The 11232-nt window shown below is 40.7% G+C and overlaps 1 protein-coding gene across 1 annotated transcript; it reads left to right on the top strand.

Annotated features, from left to right (window-relative positions):
- Positions 1-2762: 2762 nt before the first annotated feature.
- UQCRFS1 (ubiquinol-cytochrome c reductase, Rieske iron-sulfur polypeptide 1) lies at positions 2763-10862 on the top strand. Its single transcript, XM_030874521.3, has 2 exons — positions 2763-3033; positions 6868-10862. Exons 1-2 carry the CDS (start codon positions 2820-2822, stop codon positions 7476-7478), a joined length of 825 nt encoding a protein of 274 aa, XP_030730381.1. The 5' UTR covers positions 2763-2819; the 3' UTR covers positions 7479-10862.
- The last annotated feature ends 370 nt before the right edge of the window (positions 10863-11232 follow it).

Here is an 11232-nt window from a genome sequence, read left to right on the forward strand (position 1 = left end):
TAAACCTTGAAGGTGTGATGCTCAGTGAAATAATTCAGATAGAGAAAGACAAACACTGTATGATCTCACTTTATGTGGAATCTAAAAAAACAGAACTCATAGAAACAGAGTAGAGTGGTGGCTACCAGGGGCTAGGGATTTATGGAAATGGGGAGATGTTGGTCAAAGAGTACAGACTTCTAGTTATAGGATGAACCAGTTCTGGGGATCTAATGTACAGCATGATGATATAGTTAATAATAGCATATTATATACCTGAAAGTTGCTAAGAGAGTAGATCTTAAGTGTTCTTACCACAAAAGATATGGTAATAATTATATGAGGTGACTTAGATATTAGCTCACTATAGTGGTGGTAGTCATGTTGCAACATATAAGTGTATCAAATCAACATGTTGTACTCCTTAAACTTACACATGTTATATGTCAATCATATCTCAATAAAACTAAAAAAAATATGATGTGTCTTTGGGTAAGTCATTTGTCTTCTCTGAATCTCAGTTTCTTCATCTAAAAAATTTAAAGAGTTATTTTTATTATTATTATGGACATTTACATAGCACTTGCCAGGCACAGTTTCTACTCACTTTATATATATTAATCCATCTAATCCTTAAAATAACCCTTTGGGGGATAGATACTATTATTATTCTCATTTTATAGAAGAACTGAGGCATACACAGAGGTTATATATAAATCATCTTAGGATATAGCTTGTGAATAGCAGAACTGGGATTGAACCCTGAGAGTCTAGTGATAACAATTCCTACTCCGCTCACCTTATGAAGCTCCTTCCTTTTTTCACCATTCATCCTTCACTTACTCTTACACACCTCAGAGGGATATTGTGATATTAAGTGTGTTATTTTATGTAAAGCACTCCAACTATGCATGGCGTGTACTAGCTTCTCTGGGAGGGTCTGCTTTTATCATTCGGGTTGTTGCTGGGGTGAACCCAGTGCCCGCCCTGTGGCTAGCCGAGCCAGGGTGGCCCCTGAGGAGGCCAGTTCCAATCTTGAGAGTACAACACAGTCCCTGGGGCAATAAGCAAGGCCAAGACCTAGGCCCTGAGGAGGATCCAGGCAGAAGTGGTCAGTGTGCTGTGGACCTAGAGAGGAATATCATTGAGTCATCAGGAATCAAATGAAGGCTTCTCAGAGTAGGTAGATGATATGTCAGATAAAAACAATACCAGCAAACCCTCACCCGGAGCTTAGTATGTACAAGGCCCCTTGGGTGCTTTATACATGTTAATACATTTATTCCTCACAGACGGTATCATCACCATCTCCATTTTAGGTGAGGAAACTGAGGCATAGAGGGGTTAGGAAACTTGCCTAGGTCACACAGCCCATGCAAGCACACAGAGAAACTTCATTGGTTCATACACCCACCACCATCACAACCCTGCCAAATCTGTGCACTGCTTGTATTAATATTTACTTAATATTTAAATTAACTCACTTTTTTTTTTTTTTTTTTTTTTGTGGTACGCGGGCCTCTCGCTGTTGTGGCCTCTCCAGTTGTGAAGCACAGGCTCCGGATGTGCAGGCTCAGCGGCCATGGCTCACGGGCCCAGGTGCGCGGCATGTGGGATCTTCCCAGACCGGGGCACGAGCCCGCGTCCCCTGCATTGGCAGGCAGACTCTCAACTATTGCGCCACCAGGGAAGCCCAAATTAACTCACTTTTGACTAAATAAATGTAAAAAAAACTTTATCTCACTACAGTCTTTGGAAAATCAGTATGGTTAGAAAATGTATACCACGAAAATAAACTATTATTAAATCCTCTCTAGATTCAACTACCTAACGGCTTTGAATTTAAGACCTATTCTGTTAAAGGAGAGATTTAGTAAGTCTTGAGAAGAATTAAAGATATACTAACACCAAACTGGGACTTTCTCATTGGTGTAATCAGAAGAATTTAAAGAGAAGTAAAAAGGGAATAACATTCTCACCATGTGATAGAAACTGATTTAGGGATGTATCTCTGCATTCCCTGAAATCTCACTTAGGGAAACTGTGACAATAGGTAAGAGCACAGACTAAGAAGACAGATTTCCCCACTAGAGCTTACTGGGTTATCCTGTCCTGGGCACATAATTCCTCTAAACCTCTGTTTCCTCACTGGTAAAATAGTAGCTATAGGGATCTTGATTATAAATGAAAGAATGAAGGTAAAGCACAAAATCTTATACATAGTAAACGCTTAATAAACATAAGCCACCATCATCATCATCATTATTAAGCTTTGCACATAAGTCTCTGGACTTTTAAAAATGCTTTTAAGGTTTTAGTTAGATAACGATAATAATCATTATAGTAAACACAGAGTAATTACTACATATTAAGTTCTGCTCTGGGTTTTCTATGTATACCCAACCATATTTTACACATATGGTTGGGTATATATATAAACATTTGCAAACATGTTAAGAATTATTATTATCCCTATTTAAACTATTATGATAACTTATTTTTATCCCTAGGTTCCCATAAATGAGACTTTTGCCCCCAACGGACGCAAAATCGATCCATGGGACATTCCTGGGGGCCTCCATTGCCCCCTTTCTTGGGGCAGATCCCTGAATTGAGGCCGCTAGACACCCGGGGCTAACACAGGTGGCCGCACGGCCTCCTACCTGCCGGTCTCGCATCGCCTCTGACTCTGCGGCACTCCAGGCTCGCCCCGCCCTGTGTGGGGGCGGGGCTCCTCTTCTGCCTGCGCGCTGACGTCACGGGTCCCGCGCCTTTCGCGCCTGCGCCGCGGGAGGTTGGTCGTCCCTGTGACCGGCTTAGCTTTTGGAGCTGCCGTCGCCATGTTTTCGGTCGCCGTTCGCTCGGGCCCTTTTGCGCCCGTCCTGTCGGCCACGTCCCGCGGCGTGGCGGGCGCGCTGCGGCCCCTGGTGCAGGCCGCGGTGCCCGCCACTTCGGAGTCGCCAATACTGGATGTGAAGCGGTCCTTTCTGTGCCGGGAGTCGCTGAGTGGCCAGGCCGCGGCCCGGCCTTTGGTCGCTTCCGTGGGCCTCAATGGTGAGCCGGGCTGAGGGGAACGACCGGGGATTGAGGGGTCCCTCTTTTCTTGCTCCCTCCGGCCCTGGACCCAGGGAGCAGCCGAGAAGGGCGGGGGGTCTGCCGGAAGATGGAGCGGAGCCCTGTTTGTGGATGGGGTTGCCTGCCTGGGTGGGTCGACCTTGGGCAGGCCTCTGTACCTCCCTGGGCCTCGGTGTCCTTACCTGTGCGGGGGCGCTGCTCCGTTGGGCGGTCTCAGGTGACCTCCATCTCTGACATTCTGGGCCTCTGTGGCTGTGTATAGGCTTCCCAACCACAGGCTAATTTTTCTACTTCGTCGGTTAAGTTCAAGAACTATGGAGCCCGACTGCTTCTAGCGAAGTCTGACAAGAGATTTTGCTGCTTACAGGTCGTTTGCCTTTGGGCAAATTCCTAGACGTGTTCCCTCACCAGTGAAATGGATTATTATACCAATTTCGTAGGTTATATCGTAAGGTTCAGATGGAAAAAGTATACGTTAAGCCATTAACACATTCTGGGGGCACTTTATAAATTCTCAAAAAATAGGAATTGCTTTTAATATTTGAAAAGTTGTCCCGCTCGCTACCTCCCATCCTTTAGTGTCCTTCCGTGTCACCACCGCAGATCCGAAGAAAAAGAAACGAGCCGCAAGGTCGTTTATAGTGTAGACTATACTGCAGAGTATCAGCAGTGTTTTCAGGCACTGGGCCAAAGGGTTTTCACACCGTAATGAATTTCATTCTCAAGAAGAGCAGACGGCAGAGAGTGATGATACTCCCATTTTACAGATGAGAAAACGGACTACAAGATACACGTTGTGTACGTGATAGTGCGTGGATTTGAAAGACTGATTTAGCCATAAGCTCTCACCAGGAGTGTGTTTTACACCCTCTGTCAGCAGAGCCTAGTTTATCTTTGGTGCCTTGTTTTCTGTTTTTCTTTTTATGCTCTGTTTGGAGATCCTGAATTGGCAGCTTGTGAGCCAGGTGCCTGAGGTATGCCCAACTTGCATAGTTTTAAAAAACAGACTATTTCTGGCATCTCTGGAAATGTTGAAAGTTGGCAGCACTGGGCTTTAGTTCCATGTCTAGTGTGCTCTGCATTGGCTTCACCCTTGGTTGGAACAAGTGCTTTTCCAGTTCATCACAGCCCTCATCAGGTCTACTTGATTCATTGTGCTACCTGCCTGGCCTCATTGACAGTTGTATTGGTGACCTTTGCCCTACACCAGGTTGCCCCCACCTTCTTTATTCTGCCTTCATTCACCCTTTTCTCTTTACTTTAAATGGTCCTCCCACTCAGTTTTCCACATTTCCAAGTCTTACCCATCCTTTCAATCTCAACTCAGGATCAGGTCAATAAAAATTTACATTTGCTGATTCCTTTACATTTTATAGCACATAACACTTTCCACTCTGTATTGCAGTTATTGGTGATTCCTCTGACCTTGAGCTTCAGTGTGTAGAGAATATCTCCTTTATTTTTCTGTCTTCCACAATCTCAGGTTTTGCATATAGTTGGTGCAGAGTATTTGTGAATGAATAAAGTGGCAATTTTTTTTAGCAGGCACCAGTGGGTTTTAGAGAAGTTGCCCAAGCCAGTTCTTTGGACCTTGAGGTGAGAAACACTAAGGGAGGAGAAAATTTCAGTAACAAAGGTGAAAAGTGTCTTGGAATTTGTCAAATAGCTAAAGAGTTTCTTCTAAAAATCAGGGGCTTACCTGACTTCTCCAAGAAGTGGTAAAGTAGACCCATAAGGCAAACCTCTTTTCTGCAATCATGCCTTCAACTTGAAGCTTAAATTCATATTAAAATCTCCTGTATAGATGGTTTGTGGAAAGATGGTTAGTAGAGGATGTGGGAAGGGGTGGTTGGGTCAGGAGAAGATCCCTGAGTTGGGACACATTAGAGCTCACCTTAAACAAAACAAAACAAAACAAATCAAAAAACCCTGTTTTGTTATAATGGCTTAAGTTTTCTCCATTTCTAGATGATGTTTCTATAAGTGTCTGATTTTATTTTAGTTTAGAGCTAAATCTAGCTAGGATTTTTGCTACTAAGTCACACCTAATACAATTTATATAGATTATTTAGAGAATGATTTTTGCAATATGGCAGTTTATGTTCTTGATGGTGGAGCTCAGTATAAAGTGTAACCTACTAGATAGAATGGGAATAGACAACTGGATTTCTTTTGCCACCAAATCTCTGGATGATAGTGACAAAGCCATTCTATTTAGTGTCCCTGTGACAAAGCCATTCTATTTAGCGTCCCTGTACATTTCCTTGTGTGGAAGGGTTGTAAATAGGGCTTTTAACGTAGAAGTATGAACTTTGGTTTCTTCATCTTTTAAGTATGATACACATCTTTCCTGTGTAATCCCAGACAGTGCTAAGGGAAAGTGATTAAGTAGGGTAATATGTGATATGTCACTTTGCCATAGTTGTGGATCTCAAGTAGTCACTACTTGTGTCCTGGTCCCCTACAGAAAATGCTGAGTTAGAAAAGTACATAGAGTGCTTTTGATAGGTTTCACCATTATCTGTGAATAATTAACGGTTTCCATAAAATTACTGACCTTGAGAACCATGTGAAATGTATTATTGTAATGTTTGCTCAAGGAAGTATGTTAGGATGAGACAGCCTAGTAGGTCAAGTAGAATTGCAACTTATATGAAAATGCATTTTAAAAGTGCATATTTCTTTTGGAAACATTTCTAAAAGTAAGGAATTTTTAGTGTCCCTTTTCTAAAAAGGAAACCTGTAGCAGATTTCCTTAAATGAGTATAGAGTTTACAAAGAGATTTACTTCCTAAAACATACTTAAAAGTGATACTGTAAGTTAATTTTTTGTCAGACAGTTAAAAATGGTATGGGACAGAAGGACATACCTGTTTTTTCAAAAAATAAACTGCTTGCATCCAGAATACTGCATAAACAGTAACTATTTGTTTATTTAATATTCATTTGTTGTAAACATCTGGCCTTTTTATGGCCTGCAGTGGTAGTGTCCCAGTTGAGAGATCCTCAGCAGTAAAAAAAGAAAGATAATGCCCCTACTCTTATAGATGTTTTGCCCTTCACTGAAGAGCCGGATACATGAAAAATTTGCTCTTTTTTTTTATATTAAATTGAAATAATTGGTTCTTTTGGAGATTTCATTTGATTTTGATAGCTCCGTATCCTGATAAGGATATCCTTTTCTGCCCATTGGTGGTTTTACTTGAATTTATACCCCAAAATCTAGAATAGAAATTAAGTTTTCTGCAACTAAAGTTATACTGTTTACAGAATGTTTATTATCTTATAATTAGTGTTTTATGAATTTTTAGCAGTTCTTTCAGAGAGCAGGTAGATAGGAAAATAAAGTTAGACATTCGGTTTAATAAGATGATCACACATCAATTTAATGAGTGGACTAGATGAGTTTTAGGGTCTCTTCTAATCCAGAAAATATGGGTGATACTTATGTCTTAGATTGAATTTTGGGGGACTTAAAATATTGCTGTTTACAGTGCTATTTAACTTTTTTAACTTAATACACTGAATTGTTATGAATTCTGAATCGCAGTGTTCAATCAAGAGGAACACAATTATACCTATTATCTAATGATTTCATAGCAATATGATAGGTAGTGGTTGACTTCATTTTGTTTTCAGTATTTTATATGCTGGCATTGCCAACTTGACCATTTCTGAGACCAGTGAGTGCCATATTTCACATTTTTATAATTTGATTTTTGCTCGTGAATCCATAAAGGTCCATTATCTGATGTATACCCCTTTCAGAGTCCTTATCTAATTGTGTTTTTTAACCTTCTGTTTATCTTGCAGTCCCTGCTTCTGTTCGTTATTCCCATACGGACATCAAAGTGCCTGACTTCTCTGACTATCGTCGTGCTGAAGTGTTAGATAGTACAAAGTCTTCAAAAGAGAGCAGTGAGGCTAGAAGAGGTTTCTCCTATTTGATAACTGCAACAACTACTGTGGGTGTTGCGTATGCTGCCAAGAATGTCATCTCTCAGTTTGTTTCCAGCATGAGTGCTTCTGCTGATGTGTTGGCCATGTCGAAAATCGAAATCAAGTTATCCGATATTCCAGAGGGCAAGAACATGGCTTTCAAATGGAGAGGCAAACCCCTGTTTGTGCGCCATAGAACCAAGAAGGAAATTGACCAGGAATCTGCAGTTGAAGTGTCCCAGTTGAGGGACCCACAGCATGATTTAGAACGAGTAAAGAAACCTGAATGGGTTATCTTGATAGGTGTTTGCACTCATCTTGGTTGTGTACCCATTGCAAATGCAGGAGATTTTGGTGGTTATTACTGCCCTTGCCATGGGTCACACTATGATGCATCTGGCAGGATCAGGAAGGGGCCTGCACCTCTCAACCTAGAAGTTCCCTCATATGAGTTCACCAGTGATGATGTAGTAGTTGTTGGCTAGAGACCAGGACTCAAGTTATAGGCTTCTTTCAGTCTTCGTGTCACCTCAGAAGAGTTATTTGCAAACAAACCTTCTGTACTTCGAATTAGTTGGTTTGAAATAGTTAAGAATTGCTAATGATGTGTTTGCAAACATGTGAAGTAAATTGAATTTAATGTTGAATACTTTCAAGCATTCACCTAATAAAGCCACTGTTAAACATTGTTATGCTCAAAGACTTCAAAGGTGCAGTGTCATTGATAGTTGATTCTAATTAAAAATTACAGACCGGTGTACAAGATATTTGTGAAATCTATAATTGACTTTCTTGTTTATTTACCTTCTTTGTGTCAGGGACAGAGATTCTAGAGAGCTCATGGTTAGGATGAGGTAGAATTAGCTGGTTGTCTCCAAGACCTGGGAGATGTTTTTTGGCATTGGCAGAAACAATAGTATCCAAGTTTCCTTTATTTTGCACACCTGGCTATGTGTGGGATACCCCTCCACTCCCCCCTGTATGACGGGCCAAGAAATTTTATTCATCATTTATGGGAGTAACTTAGAATTCTTCAGTTTTAAGAGGCAGTGGCATAGGATATTATCTGAGGGAAGCTTTCCAAAAGGGGAGTGCTCCTCTGTTATTTCCTTCATCTGGTGTGGGTATTCATGTCTCCCAAAGCTCCTGCATCCATCCTATCAAGAGGAAGAAAGGGGGTAGTGCATCTGAAATTTAATACTATCTTTGTGTGAAAATGATCCTGCTGGTTTTGTTTCTTTGATGATGACATTTTGAGGTGTTTCTTCCAGTTGGATTTGCAGTCACCACTTCTCACTGTGAAGTGAGGGTGGGCGTAGGGAGACATACCAGAATTAACACCCTCTTCTTTCTGCCTCGTGCCTCCAGTTACACAGGTGAAACAAGACCAAGGTCTGATATTCTCCCTGGAAACTGGGAGTGGGCTTTACCCTTTGCTGAGAATCACAGCCATCTTGATATATTTGTCTTGTCTTTTCCATTTGGAGGTTAGTAAAGTACTTCCCTGGGTCCACCTTGTGATCACATGTGCATTTGTAAAATAGCAAATGAGATTCAGTGATTAGGTCTTCCAAAGGGAACTGGCCTTCCAGGGTTCTAGTCCTTAAAATCAGTAGCTAAGTGTATCAAAAAAGAAAAATGTCAGAGTTTCCAGGCTTATGAGCAGATACTAATCTTTGGTTCATTTTCACCATTCTAGAAAGACAATTAGCAGGTATGATAAATGGGGCACTTAATATTTTGTTCTAGGTCTCCATATAATGACATTTAGGTTCAAGTATTTAGGTATAAATAGGAGACAAAAAAATGCCAAACATTGGTAACTTACTACCTTTTGACATGTTCTCTTTTAAATGGAGGGCTTTCTGATCTTTTGTGCATATGTAGATTACCATGGAAATGTTTGTATTGTTTAAAAGTAGAGAAATTGTATCATTATGTCTGAGCAATATATTTTGTAGTATTTGGTGTTAATATTTGGATCATCTCACATGAAGTTTTTTTCCCCCTGATTTTATCATGAGGCCAAGAGAAGTCGGTATATATTTGTTGGATATTTTGCTTGTTTATCGTTGTGGTGAAGATTCTGTTTTTCTAATATTCATGGAAAATCATCCTACACTTTTTTCTCTACTCATGCTACTTTTTAATGGTACCAATTGCCCACAACGTATTGTTTAATACTACACCAATACATCTAGTAAAAGCTGCCGAATTTTGAGGCTGTTTTCTTTTTTTCTTTGTGGTACGCGGCCCTCTCACTGTTGTGGCCTCTCCCGTTGCGGAGCACAGGCTCTGGACGCACAGGCCCAGCGGCCATGGCTCACGGGCCTAGCCGCTCCGCGGCATGTGGGATCTTTCCGGACCGGGGCATGAACCCGTGTCCCCTGCATCGGCAGGCAGACTCTGCGCCACCAGGGAAGCCCTGTTTTCTTTTTTAAAATGGCACCAGGAGCTATTAACTTCTTCAGGATATACTAATATAGGAACTTTGCTGGCATATATTTTACATTCATAAAATTATTACTTGGAGGAACTTAGTGGGATGATAAAGTTTCAACTTTTAATTTGAAGATGAATTAAACCTGGAGTAGAGACCTTGAGGCATTGCATCAGTCCTCAGAACCAGCAAATCTGTGTGACTGTTCCTTTGTCATCCTATGTCAACAAGTAATTTTTTTTGTACATAATTGAAGCTGCTGAGCTTCCAGTATATCCAGGAGTTAGTTGCTAGTTGTTAGTTTCGTGAGTTGGGGGCATTGTGTAGTGGAAGAAGTACTAGACAATAATTTAGGATTTTCTGGCTTTGCCATTTCCTGAACATGGAAACATGGACTTGTCACTCAATCTCCTTAGGACAGTTGTTCTCTTAGAGTCCTTCCAACTAAGATTTTATGAGCCCCTTAATCCTACTCCCGTAATAATGGGAATTGGTTTTCTTAGATAAGCATTTGTTGTGTTTGCAGTATTTGGTTTTATGATAAAGAGATCCAAACTCAGAGGTAGCATTATTGTAATCAACAGAGCCATCGTTTCATAACAATAGTGTTCAACCAGGGGCAGCACTGCTGCTCTATGGGGCATTTGTGGCCATCATTTGATTGTCACAATGATTGGAGGGTGCTTTTGGTATTGGGGGTGTTTGTGGGGTGGGGTGACAGGAATGCAATATGTTCAGTTGAGGGAGCACAGGTCCACACACTGAAAATAAAATTGTGCTGCCAAAAATGTCAACAGCACCACTTTTCTGTAGAGAAATAACATATTTCCTCCCACCCTGAAATGATACCTCAGTAGTTAATATTTTCATATTTGAAATGCCAAAAGACTGCTGCATTAGAGGCTACATGGCAGTGGAGGACAAAAATAGGAAGTTTGCTGATCACAAGGTGCATCATAGGTGTTCTGTGCTGGAATTGCTGTATTTGGTGGACTGCTCATGTCTTTCATGATATTTTGACTGATGATAAACTGTTAAATCCCAGTATCCCATTTAGTTTTTAAAAGAAGGCTTTGTTCCACAAGTGCCTGGACAGGTAAAATTACTTGATGATACTATGCTAAATGGGTAGATAGAGCAGCCCTATGATAGCTTTTTGATTATTTTGATGAAATAAAATCCTAGATATTAGGGAGAAATGACTTAAGAAAAATGAAGGAAACCTGACCAGTTGGCACCCTGACATGAGATCATTAACATAACAGTTCTTTATACTGGGAATTGGAACAATCTTGAGGTCCATGCCTTATGCTCTTAAAAGAGTGACCATAGGAAAGAGTATTTTTTTAAAATGTTTGTTAGAGATAACACCAAATTTACCATGGTCTTTCTGAGCACACCTTTGGAAAATACAGCTGTCTTTGACTCAGTCTGAGTCCTTATTTGATATCTGTGGCTTGGGATAAAAATGTGCAATTAGTACTGGTTCTAAACAATGGGAACATACTGTTATCTGGATGTCAGAAATCATTCTTCATTCTCACAGTGCTGAAACTGTCATCTTTCTGTATTTTCATGTCATTCGAATATCATTGCATTTTGTATATTAACCCAAAATAAATGTCCATGTTTTTCAGGATGATATCCTCGGCCCACTGTTCTAACACACTCTCATCAGTATTTGCTAATGACTCCCCTAGCTCACTTCTCTGAACTTCATACTCATGTTCAGCTGCTTAGTTGGCACCTGAGCATGGATGTTGCATTAACACCTAAAACTCAAAATGTCCAAAAGGAAA

The sequence above is a fragment of the Globicephala melas genome, chromosome 19 (genome assembly GCF_963455315.2).
Source record: "Globicephala melas chromosome 19, mGloMel1.2, whole genome shotgun sequence".
In the NCBI taxonomy this organism is placed as follows: domain Eukaryota; kingdom Metazoa; phylum Chordata; class Mammalia; order Artiodactyla; family Delphinidae; genus Globicephala; species Globicephala melas.

Coding starts and splice junctions, on each gene's coding strand:
- UQCRFS1 (XM_030874521.3), top strand. CDS start 2,820: ATGTTTTCGGTCGCCGTTCGCTCGGGCCCTTTTGCGCCCGTCCTGTCG. Junction 3,034..6,867: donor CGCTTCCGTGGGCCTCAATG/GTGAGCCGGGCT, acceptor TTTATCTTGCAG/TCCCTGCTTCTGTTCGTTAT.